This window comes from Filicampus tigris, chromosome 11 (assembly GCF_054856515.1).
Source record: "Filicampus tigris isolate MCC_2025a chromosome 11, RoL_Ftig_1.0, whole genome shotgun sequence".
NCBI classification, from domain to species: domain Eukaryota; kingdom Metazoa; phylum Chordata; class Actinopteri; order Syngnathiformes; family Syngnathidae; genus Filicampus; species Filicampus tigris.
Window position 1 is genome coordinate 22192572 of NC_141227.1, and position 23271 is coordinate 22215842.

The 23271-nt window shown below is 44.1% G+C and overlaps 1 protein-coding gene and 1 long non-coding RNA gene across 4 annotated transcripts in view; one reads left to right on the top strand and one right to left on the bottom strand.

Annotated features, from left to right (window-relative positions):
* The window catches only part of pax2a (paired box 2a), a 37734-nt gene extending 32666 nt beyond the window's left edge, over window positions 1-5068 (top strand). Inside the window, exons 9-11 of one of the 2 annotated variants that reach the window (XM_086044399.1) lie at window positions 38-139; window positions 1827-1913; window positions 2061-5068. In XM_086044399.1, coding sequence (XP_085900525.1) covers window positions 38-139; window positions 1827-1913; window positions 2061-2137 — 266 coding nt within the window. In that variant the 3' untranslated portion in view covers window positions 2138-5068. The remainder of the gene's footprint in view (window positions 1-37; window positions 140-1826; window positions 1914-2060) is intronic. The other variant, XM_086044397.1, reaches the window with a different exon arrangement.
* Window positions 1-23271, bottom strand: part of LOC147140163 (uncharacterized) — a 97818-nt gene that overhangs the window by 39670 nt on the left and 34877 nt on the right. The gene's annotated exons all lie outside the window — the stretch shown is intronic.

Genomic DNA, 23271 nt, shown 5'->3' on the forward strand with positions numbered 1-23271 from the left:
GTCATTGTGAAACGTTTCCTTCCGTGTGTCCTTACAGGTCGAGAAATGGCGAGCACCACCTTACCGGGCTACCCGCCTCACGTCCCCCCAACGGGGCAAGGCAGCTACCCCACCTCGACGCTCGCTGGAATGGTTCCAGGTGGGTGACATCATTACTTGTACGGCACTTGCTGTATTTTTCGCTCAGAGGACACTTCAGTTCATCTTTTTTTAAAAGAAGTATCAGGTCAGGTCTACTTGTGCATCCTTGTTTCCTTGACCCCCCCCCCCCCCCCAAAAAAAAACAAAACAAAGAAAAACCCTCCTAACACGCTCGCTCACTAATGTGAAACCAGAGGCGGGGTTGAGGCAAGCTTGTTATAGCTGTGTTAGATTGCGATTTGCGTCTGCGGACGAGGACATTAGATGAACTCAATAGGCGATCACCACAATCAGTGGCCATGAGATAGGACAGTTCCTCTCAGTTACACTCCAGCTCCCAGCGCTCATTAGCCTCGCCGTGTCCACACGGCGCACTCTCACCAGCCCTGTCGATAAACAGCGCGTTCGCTCCTCTCCTCGCCTCCCCGGACACCCGGGGCTGCCGAGCGTATCTCTTTCCCCTCTACTTAACCTGCAGTTCAGGTTCATAGCAAACAGTTAAGGGTCAAAACGCAGAGGCGTGGAGGGCCTGTAAATATTTAAATCACTATCTCTCCCAGGGATGAGCTCTGGTTACGCGACAAAACAGGGGACGGATGCGGCTCGCGACGCTGTGCGTGCAACGCGCGGCGTGGAACGACTCAAACGGCAAGCTGCTTTGATTACGCATACGCCGCTCACATAGGGTAGAAGGAAACCAAACCCGCCAAAGAGAAATCTCGGTTTTGATGGAACAAGCACTAACTACGATTGATTTCAGTCAAAGAAGGAAAACAAAGTGTGCACCAAACTGTGCAGTTCAGTTCCGTTTGGTACGGTTTCCATTGGGGGGGATGGCGAGGTATCGGGCAGGAACTGGCAGTTTTGTTCATAGCCATTCATTGGTGTGCCAATTGCAGTTGGAGGTTATTTGTTTTTCCACTGGAAATGATGACAAAGTATCTGGCACAATTGTTGGTAGCCCTTCAATGGCTTCGATTGGTCGATGAGGGAATTCGCCTTCTTTCAAGTTGCAGAGGAAATTTACGAGATCAGGAAAGGAAATGATCGCCACGGTATGCTAACTAGGATGTGCCGCTATTTACGTTAGCTCACACAGCTATCACCATTACGACTGCACAAGTCTGATCAGAGATGTTCATAAAGTAAACTGTGCCGCCTGATTGAAATGTGGCAAACTCCGAGTAGCCTATAGTCGCGTATGGAACGGAAGCCTGTGGATCAAGGTAAAAAAGGACAGAATGCGAGTCGTAAAGTTTGGATCACCGCTGAAGAGAAACACGATTGCCTTGATATCAATTTATGAAGATATAATGTTCCTAAATTGATTTTTTTTTTTTTTTTTAAAGTGAATCTAACAGATTTTTAACAAGAGTTCCTTGTCTGCAGCATTTTACCCGTGACCCATTCTGGATCCAGTCCCCCAGTTTGGGAAACCCTGCTTTTTGCACATAATAGATGCATGTATTTCTCCAGACCAACGGGATCGATTTTCATCCTTTCAATTATCCCGTGCACAGTCGAACCGCGACTTGTAAGCGGGACAAACAGTCAAGCACACAAATGCAAAAATGAAAACAGTTCTCAAGGAGCATGGCCCAAAGAAAGTAATGGAATTTCTGCATGGTCAGTCATTTTGCTCTCATTTTGCTAACGTTTGTTTCTGCCCATGTGTTCTTCTACAGGAGGGGACTTTTCTGGAAACCCTTATTCTCATCCACAATACACTACTTATAACGAAGCGTGGCGGTTCAGCAATCCAGCGCTACTAAGTAAGTGACCCTTGTGTGTGTAGTATGTAGCAAACTTGTCATCCATATTTCGAGAACGACGTCACAACGGAGTCCCTATGTCTGTACACAAATCTCGCCTGGATACGATGGTGTTTTCCAACGGCTCGTTCTTCTGTTAACTTTCAGGTTCCCCTTATTATTATAGTGCCGCATCCCGTGGCTCCGCACCTCCCACTGCTGCCGCTGCCTACGACCGCCACTAGTTACCATGGAGACCAGCTCAAACTGCAGGGCCGCGGCTTCGGCCTCCATATTGTCCCCGTCTGACGAAACACTGTGGTCAAAGGGAATTTTTGAGGAGGGGATCCTCAAGGAAAAGCCACCGGGTCACTCGGACTAGAGGAAGGATGGGCAAGGCGGATGCCAATGCGTCAGCGTCACACACTTCGGGCCGTAAAGAGTCACCGCAACCATCACGCCCTCACCGTTCCACAGCCCTTGAACATTTCCAGAATGACTTTTAAGAGATTATATAAATATATATATTGTGAAATATATCAATTGAAGACGTGTGAAGATTCCATGTGGAAACAGACATGAAGTGGGTTTTTAATGTTTGCCTCTTTGTTGCTGTTTTTTGTGTTGTTCCTTTACTCATCTATCCTCCTGATTATCATGAACTGCAGTATTTTTCTGCTCTTCAAGACCCTGTAAAGTGAATGCAACGATTTGGTTCTAATGACGTGATACATGTTGAAAGATAATTGCCGAAAATACGCAAAAAATTGAAAAAATATCTCGTAATTGATTGGGCGACATAGCGGTAAACTGTTTTGTCACCATTTCCGTTTTCTAGACTGCAGCGACGCACTTTGGCGTCCGGCGTGAGTCCTGCCTCACGCACAATATAAGAACATGTACGCCTTTGTTCGTATCAGTGGTTATCCGGCGCAATTGCGAGTTACTTAGTTGCAGTTATATGTTAGCTTAGCTAGCTAGCTAGCTATGCCAACACCCCAAAAATCTTGCCTGGATGCCACAATTTACCGAATTGTTCCACGTTGTTATTTAAATTCCCAAATGAGCAAGTGAAGCTGCGGATGAGCCCACTGCTCGTCCCGCGGTTAGCACGCAAGCTAGCTGATAGCTAGTGCCCCTCGCCAACGACCTGGTGGGATATCTTTGTTTATGAAGCTTATTTTATTTTTGTCATCCTTCAAATTTAACAGGGTTGTTAACAACACTTCTCTTGATGTGATGTGTCAAATTTAGAGGACATGTATTTTCACTTTACAGAGACTTAAAGAGGAGTCAAACAGGAGAGATGGTTTCATAGCTTGATGGTAAAAAGAATTGTGTGGAGAGGCCCCCCCGATTGACCTTAGTTATCATCCTGGCTCCGTGTCGTAGGTACACCCTGACTGGTGCTTCTGCTTCGCCACCTATTGCATTTCCTCGTTGCTGACCCCACAAAGAAATGGCAGCGTCGTCTACGGATGTGGCAAACAATCAAATGTAAATTGTTTTTCAAAAAAATAAACATGTCGACTCGCAATTTTAAAATATGTTAATTTATTTTCTTCTGTCACAAATTGTAACATAAAAAAAAAATGACAAAAAAAAAAAAAAAAAGAAAACACAAAGATTTTGAGCGTCGTTGTCACATTTTGCTAATATCCCAGTTATGTCCATCAACATCCTTTGCTCCTGTTTTGCACTATAACCCAATTGGTTTATTTTCCAAATTGTCTGATTCAGAAATGTTTTGGTTTGCTTGTTTGTTTCAAACAAAAGCGAAGTGGTGTGCATAGGCATCAGTAGAAGTCAGTCAGTGGGCTTTGTAAGCCATGGCTCCTTGGCTACACGAAAAATTCCTTTTCAGCTACTTCGTCATACCACTAGATGCCTACAGTTGGGCATACCAACTGTAAATTAGCTTCAACGTATGCCTTATAAAGCTATTTGTTCAAGGCCATGCCACCTGAGTGACGTTCAACACATTCGCACCACTGTCCTTTGCCTCACATTTAACTCTCGCTGTGGACCGAAAGAAAATACTGGTTCTTTTTTTTTTTTTTTTTGGGGACTATTTTGTGAATGTACTTTTAACTACATTTGCCAAAGACTTAGTTTGATATTTAATATTTTATTTACAGCGTATGTGTGCATAAATGAAGCAGTATTATCTTGGAAAACCTAACGTCGCTAGCGACGCGACGGGCGAGGTGAAATCGGGCGACTCTCGCGTTTCCCGCTGCTTTGTAGAATGATTTGTGAATATTGTGAAGACAATTCTTCTTTGTAAATACTGTCCGGCGTCGCAGTAATCACACTACTGAACCGGCTCCCTTTGTAGATAAGCAGACGGCTGCATTTACGTGTGTGTCCTAATTGTCACGTTGTGCTGTAGAGGAAGGCGCAACCGCTGTGTAAACGCCGGGCTACATGCTGTTTGTAGCAGGCTAAACATCGCAAACCGTAGGCTTGTCCTTGTCATTCCCAGTCCATGATAACGCCATGATGATGTTTTATGTCACTATGCAACAAGTTAAAATGGCTTTCTGTATCATCTTTTGTTGTGGGGCCTCGGACTGACGCTCCTGGGAGAAAACGGAGAGCGCCATCAAATCCGTTTCTTTCAGAGAGGGTTAGCCCGTGGCCAAAAAAAGAAGAGAAAAAAAAAGGAAAAAGAAAAAAAAAAAAAAAAAAGAAAAAAAAAAAATTCGACACTACTGCTGTCCCGTTGGCCATTTATAGATGTTGTGATCATTGGGTTACTCCAATTTACGCTCAGCTCTCAATGTATAGACGCACTCATCTCATTCTCTCCTACTAGTAAACCCATCTACTGTACATCCTCTGGTGCCATGATGATGTCAGAGAAACAGACTGCTCCTGTAGGGAGCCGCACATGCTTATTTCTGTCGATATGCAGCTGGACATGTCCGAAAAGAAGTGAGGGCAGAGCGCACGCCGCCATCATTTAGACGGGGAATCTTAGCTGCGCTAAGCGGAGCAGCTCTGAGGGAACGGCTCTGTTGTAAAGATGAGACAGGAGACATGTCGTGGACATAAAAAAAGGATTTCTGAGGAGAAAATCTATATGGGAAGCCATGTGGCCTCAATCATTGCTCTGTTTCACTTCTGTTCCAATTCCTTTTGTGCACATGAGAAATAAATTCTTTTATATGTCACTCGCCGACTCCAGCGTCTCCTTGCGATTAACCTCAAAAGATTGAGGATTCAGATTCCAGGGATTCCGGGTGAGGCCGCCACTGCTGCTGTATCGGCGTTTTTTGGCGAATGTGAGGACATGACGCTTGTGGGGGTTCGGAAAAAACGGCAGAGGTGGAAAAAAAACAAAAAAAAATTGTACTTAATTCATTCACTGACAGCTATTTTTAAAGAGTTCCAAACATTGCACAAGCACTAAAGTACATTACTTCCCACCAATATATCATTGCAGTCCAATGGAAGAAAAAAAAAGTTGTTCAGAAGCATTAAAAAAAAATAATAATAAATAAATAAATTACAGCTTGGTATTTGATTTTTAAAAAGCACTGCAAACGCAAATCCATCCATATCAAACGACCCTTACAGGTCGGGAATTGGCACGCCTAACCCATGTCTCGACCTGACCGTATTCATCAAATAGAATTCAAAGAAATAAACTGGTTTTAGGAAGTTAATTCATCTGAAAGTCACACAAACAAACGCACACAGTAGTACTTAACTGTTGATGTGTGCATTTAAGGGGCATGCCCTAGTGAGTGACATCAGAAGCTCTGACCCCATCTCCTCATGCTCCTTGCGAGTGTTTTCATTTGTGTGTTTGACTGAAAGTGGATAAGCGACTGTCACCCCCCCCCCCCCCCCCCCTTCAATCGAGGGGCAACGCATCCGAAGCTTACCTGTAACGTAAATTTAAAAAAGAAAAAAAAAAAAAAAAACACCCCCAAAAAATTCTTGTCTGCAAGTACATCGAAGTCAGGGTACGCGACGATACACATTCACGTGCCGGTTCATTGTGTTGAAATAGTAAAGCCCCGCTCCATTTTTATTTCAGTTCCTCCGCTTCCTCTGCCTATTGTTTATTTCATGGATCCCCTGTGAAGCATCAAAAGCCGCAGTTTCTGTCAGCCCCTAACCGTCCAACGTGTTTGTCATTCAGGCCTTGTTAAGAGATAGCTACACCCACAAACGCTCCCTCTCTTCTCCCAGCTGAGAATTCCCAGCGGTAAAATTATTCCATTTAGATGGGAACTTTTTGTCACTACCCTGTCTAAATTGGCATATCTGGCTCTCTCGTAGAAAACCAATAAACTGTGAACCCCGGATGCATCTGTCAGTCAAGCTCATCTTTACTTTGGCGGGCCAGATGACAACAACGGCGCAGCCGGCAGAATCGGGGCGCACTGATTGGCTCTCATCAGTTAGGCATTACGGAAAGCACCTGTCATCCTCGGGGCTTCTCAAACCCGACCGCCGAGGCCCCGCCCGAGGGGCCGCCGGGGCTCGCATAAGATTTACTCAAACACTTCACCCTCATTGTCAACTTGGCTCCCCGAGACCCTGCAGCTAGGCCTCCCTTTGCCGTGATTCATGTCCGTCACCGGTAATATATACGCTGCAACGAGACATGTTGCGTGTACGGTACGGAAATGCTTTGTGTTGTAAATGAATGCAATGTACAAAGAGCGGATGATTCATGAGGTACGCTTAAACAATCTGTCGAGAATGCGTTTTACAGAGATGATGCTCCGTTTTGACTGACTATCAGACATATTTATTGACTTATTATCAAGGCTGTGGTTTATAGTTGTGTAGAATTGGAATTTTGTTCACATTTTGCTCGGTTTATACAGTTCGGCGTCAGTGTAAAAACCACAATAATAAACATACCGTTTGATAGTAGTCGCTGACCATGAGAACCCAATCATCTTTGTGAATGCAGAATTTCGTGATTGCCCGGTGTTACAACAAAAGTTCTTGGGTCATTTATTTTTTTTGAAAGAATTTTACAAGGTTGATCTAAGAAATTTTAATGCCAATTAAGGCCTTGTTTTTAAATTCACATTTTAAGACTATTTAAAAGCGGAAGTCAAACCAAACATATTTTTTTCAAGAATATGTTCCCAGCAGGCCCACTAGTTGAAACAGGGCATTCTGATAAATGGAATAAGTGTTAATCCACTCGTTTTTAGCCATCTCTGGGGGCGGCCATTTTGTCTTCTGTCGACCGAAAATCACATCAGATCTGCTCAAAACAATTAATCACGGCTGACCTGTTTTCTGAATCTGAGCTGTGATTGGTCGTCGTGAGCAGTTGTGATGTCATTTTCAGTCGACAGAAGACAAAATGGCCACCCCCAGATTGGGCTAAAAACGAGTGCATTAACACTTCTTCCACAAACGCAATATTTAACAGAATGTCCTGTTTCAACTAGTGGGCTTGCATAGAACATATTCTTGGGAAAAAAAAAATGTTTGCGTTGACTTCCACTTTAAGGATCCGCGCAAACCCCGCCTACGTAAAACGGCTAAAATTACTGTATCCTCCCGAGTCACTTAGTTTTGAAATTCTTCTTTCTTTATTATGAATAGCTGTATCATATTATCCCCTGGTGGCCAAGGCGTGCACACCAGGAGTAGCACAATGTCAACGGGCGTCGAAGCATGACGTTATGATCTACAAACGGTTTTATTTTTACATGTGATTTTATCATAACTGTTTGTTTTGATGCCATCTTTCAGTGGGGGGGGGGGGGTGCTGAAACAGTTTAATAGCATTTCCATTCATTTCAATGTGCTAAAATGATTTGAGAACCAAGTGTACAATGCACCGCTATACTTCAATTCTTCACACCCATGAAACACAACACAGGCCTGACAATTAATAAAACAAAATTCGATCATGACCATTGTGCAAGAATTCTGCGCAATCAGCGTTATGGGCGTAAACATCCACAGCAAGGGCTGGAGGTGTCACATTGTTTGGGGACTGGCGGCGGCGGCGGCGGTCGCGCGGTGACGTCCCGTCATCGCTCTGCATGGGAGCCTGTCGTTGGCCTCATCATGTGGCTGTCATAGTTGACGCTGGCGAGGGGAGAGGCTAACTCCGCCGTGTCAATCAATGAGCCCTCATTAGAAGCGCCTTTAATTAGTGGCGGCGGCATTGTTGCAAAAGATGCCTTCGTTAGCTCTGTTAATCCCCAAATGGATTGGTCGGGGAAGAGGCGACAGAGGAGTGTTGGAGTACACTGAAGTGACTCAATGTGTGTCGCTCGTTGAAATGAAAGCAGATTTGGTTGTTTTTGTCAAGTAAATGCGTCTAATGAAAGCCCATACAGGGGCCGCCTCGAAAAATCAAGCTTCGGCAAAGAGTTCCAAACTTTTGAGAGGTTTTATTGTAAGAATATGTACTGCATTAAATAATTTCTAAAAATGTCTTTAAGTAGGAAAGGAAAAACTACGATTGGCTGGCGACCGGTTCAGGGTGTACCTTTGTGACGATGAGCGGCTCAAATTGTATTGTATATACATATACACACATATGTACTGTACATGTATACATATATATATAAATCCATATATCGTCGTGTCCTGTGAAAAACACTTGTGTCCATTTTTTTTTTTCAATTTTCGTATTTTTACGTGAATGGCGTTTCCGCGTGACAGTCGTATTAACGTGAACGTTAAAACATTTTACAAAATGTATTTATATGTATATTATATTCATTATATCGTTGCAGGTTTTTCCAAATCAGATGTTGAAGGAGAACCTTATGTAATGTTGTGGCTAATGAGTGTTTACAGTCTAGTATTCCAAAAACGACTACATTTATGTACACATTATGCTCCAACCCTAAACGATTTCTGTTGACATAAATATAAATCATCATATCAAAATAAGACTATTTCCATGCGGTACAGTTACGGAGCTTCGGTCCAGGCCGATGATGCCGATCATGACAGGATGATGATTATAGGGTTATTTTCACTGTCGGCGAGCGAGACCATCCAGGCGACAAGAACATGACTTTGTGATGTTTGTAATGAGTGAGCATTGATTGATTCAACACAGCCTGAAGAGATTTTGCCCCCCCCCCCGCCGCCATGTTCAAGCTCGTACGACGTTCGGTGCTCCGTGTGTGTTCCCCCCGTACGGTAGCACATACCGCAATTAGAATAATGAGCAGTCGGACGGGGCTGCGCGGTGCGCAGACGTGCAGTTGGTGTGTTTCTCGACCGGCCCCTCGTCTGCCAACTATGTGCTATTATACCGGCTCCCAACCCTGTTGGATCAGTCAGCGGCGCGGCGCAATTTCCCTTCAGGAGCTAAATTATCGTTTTGAATGGCCATTGTGCAACACATTGTGTAATTAAGTACTAAATATGCCTCGCTACCTGATTATATCGGCCTACAAAAGGGCTGCAGGGTGAGAGATTGTGTTTCGGTGAGCATTAAGCTCCGTGGAGGGATTGGAGGTTGAAGAGGAAGTGTGGAAGGGAATAACAAAAGGCCGGCATTGGTAAAATGGGAGCTGGCCGACCACTGTGTGTTATATTTATTTTTCGATGTGTTTTGGCCTTTTGCTCACACTTTTGGGACACTTTTTGGGCTAAAAATCATCCTATGTTTTCACCGTTTTTTGAGTGTTTGAGTACAGTGGGTGTGTCAACACGATCAGGATGTTGGGGAAAAGTTCGGCTGGTCTCGACAAGTGCAAATTTCAAACATGCATAAATCTTCTGACTATATGGAGGGAGGGAGTTTTCACAATTTGCAAGTTGGTCAGCGAATGTTTCTTCATCGCGGTTATGATTGTCACAAATGTGAATGTGAATTTTCAGCTAGACACGAAATCGATGTAAACCTTTGGAGTTTACAGTACATCAACGTACAAAGTTAAGAGAAAAATTATTTTAAAAAAGCATTTCTCAATGTGGAAGTTGTCCAAAAGCTAGGTGCCAATGTTGCTGTTGAAGACTGATGCTACCTCACATCCAATCATGAATCGCAGACTCAAAATAATGAGCTTGATGAAGTTTTATTGTGATAATATCAACCGAAATGTATTCTGAGTTGACAATTTCAAATAGGCTTTGGATTCAAACCATGTCACGCCAATTATAGTGTCGCCGGCATTCTTTCGAAACTCCGTGTACGAAACGTTTGTCTGTATCAAGAACTTTTCAGAGATGGGGAAAAAAAAAAAAAAAAAAAAAGAAGGGGATCAGAAGGGGGCCAAGTGGGAGGACAGTTTTGTTTGAGTGTTTTGGGTAAAACGGCAACAAGAGCATCCAGGCCTGCACAGGCTGAAGAAGGGATGAGGCCACAATCATCAACCCCCACCGCCCCATACCGCCTTACCCTCCCCAACACACGCACGCACAGTCACACACACTTTCCCCAACGCCTCTACCCGCCTCCCCTACCCAACACCCAGTCACTGTCAGGCCAAACACATGATGAATTGCCCTGTCAACAGAATTCATTCAGGGACCAATTAATTCAGCAGAAATGAACTAGAGCCATCAGTCGCTGAAAAACTCGGTGCAAAGAGAGCAAAGTAGCCCCACTTCACAAAACGAGGAAGCAAGGGAAAAGGGAGAAGAAGGGAAAAAAAAAAAAAAAAGCAAGAACGGGGTGAGAGGCTGGAGAGCGCCGTGGAGAACGAGAGGGCGAAGCAGAAGAGAGAGAGAGAGAGAGAGCGAGAGAGGGATGGGGAGCGAGAGCGTGCTGGAAGTTAGTCTGACAGAAATTGGTCATTTAATGCTTTAGCGCACTGGAGACAGCCCCTGTCATAGACGAAGGCATGGCAGGGCCTCCCCTGGTATTTTATTTATTAATTATCTTATGCAGCGAGGGGCCTTTAACTGTCTCAGTCCGGCGCTGTCAGCCCGACTCGCTGTCATTTTCTCTCCACAAACAGATCCTTTAACACCGTGCTCCAGGTTAATGGAGACAAAGCCCATATCCAGCCAACCTTGCCTCCCGCCGCAAATACAGTATTCATGTGCGGCTTAGCCAGGTAATTATTTCCTGAATATGTCGTTGGGATGCTAATAAAGCGCTTTAGAGGCGGCATCCAGAACACGTCTGACCTCTTCAACTCGGCGCTCGATGGAAGCCGCATCTGCCGAGCGGGGCGGCAATTATTTACACCTTACTGGCAACAGCGCGGCAACGGGAATAAAGACGGTTCCAAAGTCGGACGGCGTTCGGTAGAGCGCGGGCGGACCACCGCCGAGGCTAAATGGCCACCAAAGTGTGATGATTCACAGTTTCATTATCCACAGAGATTAGGGATGGCCATTTCAATATATTCCCGTTAGTGGGATAGACACATAATTATGGAAACAAATTTCAATCCAAGTCAGGAAAAGGCCTGACTGAAAGATTATCCTGACTGATTATCTTGTTGTGTGCCATGTGTGTTGAGTGATTTTTTTTTTTTTTTTCCTCCCACAACAAACAAATACAAGAAGGAGAGTTGAAACCTCATTGTCACCGGATAAGCAAATACAGTAGAACCTCGCTTAATGAACAATTTTGTCGTCAAACAATTTGGTTCTGAATTTTCAATGAAAAATTACCTCTGTTCATAAACTATTTTAAGTTGACGAACAGTCTTGGTAGGGGTGCAGACGGCTCTGTTGTGCTTTATCTCATTGGCTTCAGTGAAGGTAGCTTCTTATTTATTTTTATTTTTTTTTGCTCTAAATCAGTAAATATAAACTGGAAATTGCTACTGTTCGTGTTATCAGCAAGCCTGAAAAAAGAATGAAATAATAGCTAAACATAATGGTGTATGTATGGTTTAGTAAAATCTGTACCACTATATTGGATACTAAAAATCATAATACATCAAGAAATCATTTTCGCAAAAATGCTGAACATATGTGCACACAAGCATAAAAACAAGGTTTAAAAAATTAAAATGAAGAAAAGATCCTCTGTGGTCAAACAAGTCCACAGCTAGCGAAGCCTAGCTCGCAGGCTCAAGGAGGCACTGGTCCCACCTAGCCATCGTGTTAGCAAGGCTTTTTGAGCTATTGTTTTCATTTTCCTTTCTTACAACTTAAGACATCATTCACTTGCCGTGACGAAGCAAGTTTGTTTTCTTTCGCCACAGATACCGCAAAATGCAACGCGGTTCCCGCTCAAGATGTGAAATATCGATATGCAACATTTGGTTTTCTTTGATGTATTCAACAATAACCCACCACAAGTGCTGCAAACATGTTAGATTAGGCCCCTTGGGTACACAATTAGATAAGTGACTTGACGCATGAAATCAAACCAAAGCTATCGTGGCGGAGGTAAAACTGCAAATGATGGCTTCAGAAATTGAGCAAATAGTCTCAAAAATGATTCTCTCTCCTCCTCAGAATCTCAAGCGAAATTGGTTTGGATCACAGCTACCAAATGTAAGAGTTAAACCGCTGGCCTCGGGCTGTCTTCCCGATGGCGACAAATTGGCGGCGTGAAGGGCGATATCAACACCAGCTAATTAAGGTGTCGTGTGATTTTGGGCTCCAGATCAAGAATGTGCTGAATCATCCCGCGGGTGATTATGAAGTCCATATGGTCAACGTACAGCGCTCTACGCTGGGAAACACTATCAGCCCTCTGCGCCGCCGCCTTTGCCAAAAGTTTCGAGCTCGTCTTTTGTGGCGCTGCAGGGCGGTGTTCATCAAGGCGTGTGAATTATTTACGCCGTCTTTTCTTTGAGCCCGGGATCCTCCGGTGGAAAACACGGGATGAGGAGCAGCTGGGAGGCTGCCCGTGACTGGCCGCTCCTCGCCTCTGACATCAGGAAGTGAAATTCAACGCCGTTTCCACTGACGTTCATTGATCGGTTTGTGGACCTTGGATGCCCCCTTCTTAATGTCACCTGCTCACTAGGGTGGTCCTTGAAATTAAAAGTGGGAAATTCTAAGCACCAACCCTCTAAATTTGTTGAAATAGTTGAAAAAAAAAAAAAAAAGCTCTTCTGGTGAAGTTTTGTCTAAATCAGACAAGATTTACCCCTGCCTCAATAACCTTGAATTTTGCCCATAAGACACCCAAATTGTGTTTTTTTTTGTCTCGAGGTAACTGTGACATAATGAATTAAATTTGTATTAATATAACAGGTTTAACATCCATCCATCCATCCAACCACAAATAGGGGCAATTAAGAGCACCCAAGCAACCTACCATGCATGTTTTTGGAATGTGGGAGGAAACCGGAGTACCCGGAGACAACCCGCCCAGGCACAGGGAGAACGTGCAAACTCCACACAGGAAGGCCGGAGCCAGAATCGAACCTACAACCTCTGAACTGAGAGGCGGACGTGCTAACCAGTCGACCACAATTGTCCTTTTGTCAGCCATAAAACGAGAAGAGGCTAAAGTTCGAGATCATCGAGGCAGGGGTAAATCTTGTCAGAACTGGGAAAATTTTCACCAGAGGAGTTTCTCCAACTATTCCAACAAATTCAGGGGGTTGGAGCTGAAAAAAATATACATTTTAAAATGTACCCCTTTGGAAGGACCACCCTACTGCTCACCCAGCACAAAAGAGGAAATCGTTTTTAGTGTAGTTATCGTTATTTTTGCCTATTTGTTATTTAAGAAATAAAATCCGGATATGTCAATGTACGGGAAAAAGGAGTACCAATAACCTTTGTCACACTGTAATTATGTCATGGCTTTTAGTTTGCTATTTAGTAATAAAAAGGAAAAATAACAAAAATAGTTAAAGGCAATATCAAATTGCCTTGCATCACCTTTAATTATTGAAAAGTATCGTATGGGCGATACTGGACATTTTGCTTGGTACCAGATCGATACACAAATACGCAGTATCGTACACCACCACTGAAAGCGTTATTATCTTTGTAAAAGCATTTCTCTAATGGATCTCATTAGACAGGTGTACTTGGAGTCACTCTTATCGAGGTTTTTTATTTATTTTTTATTTTAGGCTTACGTACATTTTGTCGGGGAGAAATGGCGAGTAATTACACCGACGCAATAAAGCCAATTCTTTTCTCCTCATTTCTCTCCGTTTACTGCAGAGCTAAGCGCAGGCGAGAACGGACCAAATAGACAACAGTGGAACACAAGCCAAGTGAACTTGACAAATGGAATACAAAAGCTAACAGAGAAGAAAGAGGTGCTTAGGCCGCCTGTCACAGGTAAAGTGCTCTCCTGATTTCTGTTTACTCACCACGCTCCAAACTCCACTCGTCTTTCCTGCGGCTTACTGAAGTGAGGCTGTCTGCAAATCAGCTGCTCGCCTCGTAGCAACACGCAATCTGTACCTCGAAGGTCGAACGCCTTAAGGCTTGTGAAATGCGAAGTTTTCTGGAAAAAATATGCCTTCAAATGTGCATTTTTGAGAGCCAATTAAAAGTTTTGCTTTGGGCGACGTTTTGGACTCTGGAACGAAATGTTCCAAGTGCAGAACCTCGGTTTTCGTATGTACTACTTTTCCTACAATTCGTTTTTTTTCTTTTTTCGTTTAAGTTAACAATAGTTTTTATACAACGCATCGTTTTTCGTACAATTGAAAATGACCGAATTCATGTGCCTGCCGGCATAACTGCAAATCATTTTCGGGAATCGAACGCCCACGCAAAGCATCGCAAATGTATTCCGTGTGAAGATGCCATCACGCCGCATCGTTTCATGGCTGCGTCGTACGTGGATATAAATCGAATATTTGTTGTTTTGGATGACAGTTGTTGTCTTTACATTACCATATTTATGGTGACAGTAGTAATTCAACCACACAGACATTCATTTAGCACGCGTGGCAATAACGTGACGTCATCATTAGTAGACGAGGTACGTTGACTCTTATCCCCAAAATATTTCTACCTCCTCCCGCCTCGCTATTCTGTCGATATGAGTCGATAAAATGAACTCCTACACACGGCATCATGTTTACGTCTGTGAACACTGCGCTATGTGACTTTGGGGTTTTTTTGGTGCGCTACACTGGACGTCGTGCTTTGCCCGCAAGCCTGTCAGTCACATCACGGACGCGCTGCGTTCACATTAGAAGCCGCAGTTGCTTTTGTAATGTGAACAAATACATAAAAAGATCAGCTTCAACCAAAAAAAAAAAAAAAAAAAATCCGAATTGGGCATCACGGGCTACGGTGTGAACGTAGCAGGCTAAAGTTAGCTAAAACAAAGCATAGCGGACTAACAGCTAACGCAGCCACTCCCTTGCAGCAAGACCATTAACACCTAAAGTTAGGAAATATGTCATTTCAAAAATGAGTATGATCGGGCGGAATCCTACTGAGGAGGCGAGCGCGCGAGTTACAAGGAGATGTGCTGTAGAATATAATTAATTAAATGAGACTAATTAGAAACATGAGAGCAGGTGCCACGCTACGAGCTGACAGAGACGACAGCAAGACAACATGGCAGTGCAAAAACACACACACACACACACACATACACACTCAGAGGCACACGTGCATGCACACAAACACACAGCTGCGGTTATGAGGGTGTATCGTGACAGGCACGGGGACTAAAGAACTTTCTGCGTTTTGTCATATGAAACCCCAAAGGAATACTCATGACAGGAAGCAGAGACCCAGGCACCATGGGGGTCTCTTTCCTTTGTCTCGCATGTTCCCTTTATTATTATTATTTTTTTTTTTTTTTTTGCTCTGCTGTGGTGTAAGGAAGTTCAAAGATTTTTTTTTTCTCTCCCCCTAATTATTTCAGCACTTGCTTGAGACTGCAGGCGGTGGAAATTCACAAAAACTCTTCACCAACTAGAGCGTTTAAAGTGCGCCTCATATAGAGACGCCAGGCAGGGTGCATTTAAATAGAACACTCTTAATTTGATCGCATCGACACTGTGCGAAGTCACGGTCACAAAAAGAAATGCAATCTGGTTATTAATTAGTACAAGTAATAGTTGATTTTTTTTTTTATTTTATTTTATTTTTTTTTTAAATGATGCATTCATGTGTTGGCCTATTTAGCATCCATTATTTATAGTTGTTGACATAACCTACAAAATAAGAATAATTGATGAATAATTAAAGCCTATTTGATTTCAAACATCATGTTGCTCGGACTAAAATGGGCATACATTTTTTAGATACATCTATACACACGCAGTACATACATGCGCAAACGTCTCAGCGCCTCTCAGCTCCTCACAGAGGATAAAGAATGTCTTAACAGTCTTTGTACGTGTTGACATTAGCATTAACCAAATCGAGTAAAGACTAAGTTGAGTGCTTGTTTTAAATACAATTTTAAATCTCCATTAAACGTCACCTTGGACGTGCCATTAATGCGCTTTAAGCCTCTCGTTTGAAGACTTGTTCACTATTTGCCAAACCGCTTATTGTAAAGGGATTTGAGTTGGTTTTATGCCACCATACAATGCACACAAGTCCCAAATTGTTCCAACGATGGCCGGTATCTCCAAAAACTGTATTTCTGTTCCTTGGTGAAGCATCAATCAAAGTGAACCCCCCCCCCCCCCCCCCCCAAAAAAAAAACGTGCGCCAAGCACGCAACGCAACAAATCAGAAGGACCGTGCAGTCGGCGTTGTGCAAAGCGGACAGCTCAATATCTCGCCTTCGTGTGGCTTGTCAATGAAACACCAAAGGCAAGACGGGCGGAGAGATGGGAGGTGGATGCGGGGAAAGGCTTTTTTAATTATCTGCGGTTGGGTCGGACTGTGCATCATCATTAGAGAGACTAAATAGCAGTGGTCACTGGCTCAGGTAGTGGTAAACGGCACAATTAACAGGCTGAGGAGGGAGAACTGTATTCAATTTGAAAGCCTTCTCTCCTAATCCATCTCCAGTGATCAGCGGTGCTGCTGAGCTACGCCCTTTTACATTCAATTACATTAATCAGGTTATTACCTTGCAAAAAGTCAACGTTTTAATCAAGAACTGGCAAAGTAGGGCAGCGTGCGAACGTGCAGACGTGGCGAGCGATGACACTCTTAAAAAAGTATGGCTTGGACCGAAAAGGGGACTGGGGAAAAGGTTCTCCTTTATTATTCAATTGAACTGAAAAGAAAACGCACCTTAAACTTTGTGTACGATATGGAAAAACTTTGGGGGGGGGGCCAATCCTCAAAGGTCACACAATAAAATGGAGGTGGAGCCGGACCTCAGCGTATTTTACTAAGGTTCAGTTCAGATGTTTGACATCCGTTGGGAGGCCTTTGATTTCCTGCCTTTGTGGCAGTCCGCTTCTTTCTTGACAATCGCGCCATGCTTTTATGGTTCATGTTAATGTAGTCGGCAATTGTACATTTTTCGGGACAGTCTGCGACGGGCCTTCAGTAGAGGACGCTAAAAAAATAAAATAAAATAAAAAAATTAAAAAGATGGTGATCAGCCCACATTGTGAGTGCAATTACAGATCAACTGATGTCAACTGTGGAACCGATTCATTCAATTTCGATCATTTCCTATGGGAATCTTTGTTTTGAAACGTGAAAAAAATCAAAGGTGACCACCAGTGTCCCGCCCTCAAGCTTGAAGGCACCACTGTTCAGTACTGTACATCCTCCTCCTGGAACGAATTTTATTCTTCAGTGCCAACATTACAACGATAGAATTCAGCTCAAGAGTTCGGGCTTATATTCTACAAGTCCTATTGAACTGCAAATCCTCTTATCCTCGCAGGGGTGTTGTTAACCCGGCAGGTGCGTATGAACAGTAAAAACACCACCGCGGGGGGGGCGGGGGTTTACGTGTCAATAACTATCCCGTTATTCCCCCGAGATTGCTCGCCGCGACTGTGCAAACACCTTCTCTGACACGAGCGCTTGCTCGTGTACGGATGGAAACAAGTTGACCGAATGTATGTAGAGTTGCCCGCTAGATTGAGGATTGTTTTATTCACGAGGGCAAAAGGAAAGTCAATTCATATGAATATGTGCTTACATCGCCGCCAGTTTAAATTGCTGACTGACTGCTGACTGCACACACAAAGTGAATGTAATTCAGGAGAACCTCTGGCTAAGCAGCAGTTTCTCAGCCCTCCTCTCGCTATAATGGGGAGAAAATCAATTGCGGGGCATCTATGACAGTCAAGAGATGCATGTTTTTATTGCCTTCGTTTATTTATCTATTTTAGCCAGCCATTCTCCCTTTTCAATTTTTTTTTTTTTTTTTTTTTTGCATCGCGTCTCATTAGGAGTTTTACCCGAGGATTGGGTTCTGAATAATGGAGGGAAATTCCTGTTGTCCGCCCCATAATGAGAGAAGACAAGAGGTGAGAACAGCTCAATAGGCGAGATAACCACTCTTTGATCCAAACAGTCATGCAGAACCTCGACTCGCCGCATCGTCAGAAAATGTACTCGCTTTGAAACCTCCCCAAAGAAACTTTTAATGGAGGGGAAAATGTATGCTTTCGTTAAAGAATGCAGCGGTGCCTTGAGATGGATCCGAAAATCATCTCTCCCCACTGAAATGAATGGAAATGCCATTAATCCGCTCCCCAAAAGACCCAACAATCATTTCTAGAATGCGTTTTTTTTTTTTCAATACGCCAAATAGCACTCTGTAATATCGTACTTCAACGATAGCAATGACGTGAATAGGAATCAGAATCACTTTTATGGGCCGAGTGTGTTAAAAACACCAGCAGAATTATCTGCCGGACTGCCGCGAGTTGTAAAGTGAGTTGCGTTGAGTTCACTGGCACGACGCAGCACTCAAAGTTTGTCACTTGTTAATGGACGATTCTTAAGCTTCCAATTACCGTAATAAAGTCTTCTTTTTGTCGGGTTTTACTCTTGAATTGTACATTACTTTTGACTTCTTCAAGTAGCAACCAAATCCGGGCTAACGAGATGTAAAGGTTTCAACTTAAGATGTCTTGTTAAACTGCGACCGTGTTCCCCAGCGGACAGAAATGTTAAACATATCTCCACCCATGACAAGCAATGTTAATCCATTTGGTGTAACGAACTAGCATGTGTCTAATTAAAATATGCCTTTTAATGATACGCCCTGACGTCCCGGAAAACACTGTCACGCCTTTCCTCCTCTAATACGGGAATATGCTGATTGCTTCAGTAACACTGAGGGGGCTCCGGTCCCAAGGCTGCCGCCACCTCCTGTGGGACTTAAGAACCCTCTTTAACAGCTGCTTCCTGTTGGTGGCCAGCGGAGAAAAAAAAAAAAAAAAAAACATCTTCAGAGAGCTTCAGAGAGCTGACACTGTTGATTTCATTTGCGGACGGTTTAATCCAACGCCTCGGCAAAAGGTGCTGCAGGTGAAGAGAATCCGACCCGATCTGGTGGCAGCTCATTTAAAACAAATCATTGGCCAGTTGCTGCACTCACAAAGCCCAGGTGATAAAGCAATTAAAGCCAGCTAATTCCGCAAATCGGAAAAGGCCAGTAGGTAATTACTATACATAATGAAATCATTGTGGTCCCTCCGCATTTCCACACGTTTTGTTTTGTTTTTTTTGTTGTTTTGCGGCGGTTCAGTTTGACGGCCAGCGAGGGGACAGGTCCACGGTGGGTGGGGTCTGTGGCCCTTGCGTGGCGCAGGCCGGGCTTTGGTTAATGGGCTCTCTCCGGACAGATGAGGTCTATTAGGAGGTTAATTTAAAAAGTGAAAGGAGGACATTGAGAGAAAGGTGACGGTGGAAGAGCACAATTGTGCTAGATCACACAGTTCAAGGAGAGAATCAAATATATATTCAAATCGGCAAGCTCGGCCTGCTAAATGGACGTCGAGAGCAGAGAAGCTCAATGAAAATAAGAACTTCTAACTCTGGACCAAACATTCAACCAACAACTACAACGTCATTTATTTTTTGGGGCATTGTTCACATGCATGGACTAGAAGCCGCTGACTCCCAATTTCCATCAACGCCCCCCCCCCCCCTCCCCGACCCTGCGAGAAAGGCTGAATCGGATCTGGACTCATTGGTGTGTGGATAATGAAGGGGTTACCAGGGGCTGGGAGAGACCCAGTAATTCCCCCGCACCGGGGGGACCGGGTTTTTGGGGTGGGGTCCGGATGAGTAGCCCTGCTCCGTGATGCATGCACTCATGTGAGCTTGTGACAGCCTCGCCCAAATCCGAGGCCTGACACACACGCCGCATGTATTAGCGAGATACAGTACACAGCTCGCTTCCAATGCTACCAGGCTGATGAAATTCTTCCAAAATTCTACTTGAATATGCACAAACGTAAGCTTCGGCAAACTGCATTTGAAAGAATTAGGTCGACAATCATTGCCTTTATTTCAATTTGCCAGTCAATCTGCGTCACAGGATAGTCGATGTCCGATGCCAACTGCACAAGTCAGATTTTTATTTTTTTTTTTTTTTTTATTAATGAAATTTAAAATTATGATTATAAAACAGATGATGCATTAAGTTCATTTTCTGAACTACGCCACAACGTCCACCCAGCATCCTGCGTCTCACTCAAATGGACTTCATGCACCAGGTCGGTGACGTAATCCTGATCTTGCCAGCGATAAATTACTGAAAATTAGTTTCCATAGTTTTGTGCAAAGCAGAACTCAAGGCAAAAATGGTCTTTGCAATTGTCTAAACACATTGACGTCAAAATGCCCTTGAGCTCGCATTGCGAGCGGCACGTGACCAAACCCAGAAAACTGGTGAGCCAGAGGGCACTTTGACGTCAATTTCAGTCGACAGCAGAGGGTGGTACAGGATAAAATGGTCGTGCCCAGAGATTGATGACAAAAGATGGGTTAATCTTAATTCTTATCCCATGAATGCAATATATCGTGGGGTCTTCAATCCTGTTCCTCGAGGTCCAGCGGGGATAGATGGAAGACACGCAGGAGGGCGGAACAGGATTGAAGACCCCGGCAACATATTGGTTCTGAATTTGAATCATTGGCGTAATGGCTGCTCACAGCAGGCTTACGCTTCGCTCATTTTATCTTAAGTGTCGCATTCAGTCCTTTGTTTTTGCAGACTGGCATATTCAAGAGTCAAGTCGGAAACAACTTGAAACCAACCCTCTTCAAAAGTAAGCATTTTCAGTGTCCTTCCACTGTCACAAATTGTCTTTTCGGTTGAAGCCAGTCCCATGCAAATGCACCCCCAACATAATTCAACTGAAAGACATGCAAATAAAATCTCTCCCTTCTCTTTCTTGCCGAGTTCATCACCCTCCTTTGACCATAGACGTGGGAGTATCCCAGCTCAATATAAGGTCATAGGAATTAGCATATCATCTGGCAAAATGCTTAGACAATGTGTGGGCGTATCCCGTTGGGGAGGGTCACCTTAAACATCATTTTTAAGACGGCTGTGCTCACCCAGGGTTAAATATCTCCACTTCATTACGATAAAGATGTGAACAACTATTCAAACCGCCGGCACTGTCCATAGGCGTCGAGTCCATCCGGTCTGACTCACCGTCTCTCTGGACCCCGCATGAGCCCCCCCCCCCCCATCCATCATCTGAATACTGCCGGCCTGAATCATTGCCGATCATTATAGTAACGGAGAGCGTACTGGTGATTGGCTGTGATTGCTAGATTACAGGGATCTGAGGGGGTGATCCATCACGCCGGGTGGCACGCTAACACCTCTCCGTGATGGGGTTCACCCCGGGGGGTCAGGGCCAGGTCAGCAAGAGGAGCTCCCTTCCACGGAAAATAGCTCCAGCTACCCAAGGCTTTGAGCGCACGGTCATTTTTTACCCATTTCTCAATTCAGGTTGAACTTGTAATCAGCAAGCGTATAGATTTATCGGAATGAGTTGATATATGGAGATATGATAGCGCGCGTGCTAAAAGTGGATCCAACACCGCCGCTTCTTGAGTCCCGTCTCTGAAAAGTGGTGCGCGAAACAACATTGCCAGCGGCGGCGTGTTGTCATCCAAATGAGATAAGTTTATTTTGCCTCGGCCGGCATTTGTTCCATCAGCCCGCGAGGTCCCGAGCTGCGCTAGCAACCAGCGGGGAGTCCATCCCAGCACCTGCAGCTCTAGCGGGGTGGCCCGCTAGCAGACGAAAAGGCTTTGGCTGCTGCCCAAATATCTGCCTGTGCCTTCTGTGCGAAGGCACAAGCCTTAGAAAAAGCAGGAGGCGACAATATTGTGGAACAAATGTCCTCTAATCTCAGCCTGCTGGTCAGAGGTCCTGGATGGTTTCCTCCTCATTGTCCCGTGCAGATTTTTGCTGCTCCCAAAGGTTAATACGACATAACGGTGGTAATGATGTGATGGTTCGGTTAAAGACCCGGTAAAGTGAATTCAGTGGTTTGCTTCGAAATACAATGTAGGTGTTTAAAGACAACCGCTGAGAACAAAGAAGAGGACGACAAACTATGTAGTACTTAATTGTGGCGATATAATGTTAAGATGTTTTTCACCATTTCAGTTTTCCAGATTTTTGGGAGACTTGACCCCCAACTGCTCCCCACCATGTAGGAACTTGAGTGCCTTCGTTCGCATCGGCAGATATCCGGCGCATTTGAGACGCGCAGTTGGCGCGCTAGCTATGCCCACACCCCGGATGATTATCTGGCGTGTCCGCATTAGAGCGCCTCATTGTCGGCTGTGAGCGTGCGCACGGCACGCAGAGAAGGCGTGAGGAGGGGGAAAAGAATAAAAAGTTTGACACGGCAGCCAGCGTGTAGACGGGGGCTTTGCTCCGGCACAGCAACTTTAGAGCGCCTCATTGTTGCGGTGTGGAAAAGCCCCGTGATGACCAATCGAGATATATTCCGGCCACGGGAGGTTTTAACTCATTCACTGCCATTGACAAATTGACTTGTCTTTTCGCAGTCCAGCCATTCAATCCCAGGAATTTATTTATATTTTTTTCAAATTTTGTCAAACGTTAGGGTAAAAGAGGGTCTGAAAATGTCTGGCAGTGATTGGGTTAAGTGGATATATTTTGGCGTCTCAAACATGTAGTTATGTGTCGGTACAAGAAAGATGCTAGACAAAGTAGTATCTGTTTTTGCAGGTCATCATAGAGATATTTGACCGTCTTTTGGTTACGCCCGCAGCATTTGAAAGGGGAGAAAATGTCTTCATTTTTCATTATTTTAAAGTCTCTGTTGACAGTAATTTTTTTTTTGGGGGGGGGGTTAATTGTTCAAAGTTGATACGGTTAGCAAAAAATGTCTCTGTGATGTGTCAAATTTGGAAGATATACTTATTTGACCTGGATATCTTAATTTTCATCTAATCTTTAGAGTGACTGAAGAAGTTCTGTCGGAATGGTCTGAGCTTCTGTTTTTGGACTGCACTGCCAAATCTGGCATAGTATACAGATATACTGTACATATATATCACTAGTATGTTCAAATGTATTTGCTGCATAAAAGTGATGCGCTCGAATAGATTTCAACCGGTCATGGCCTTGGTATGAAAATGTTCC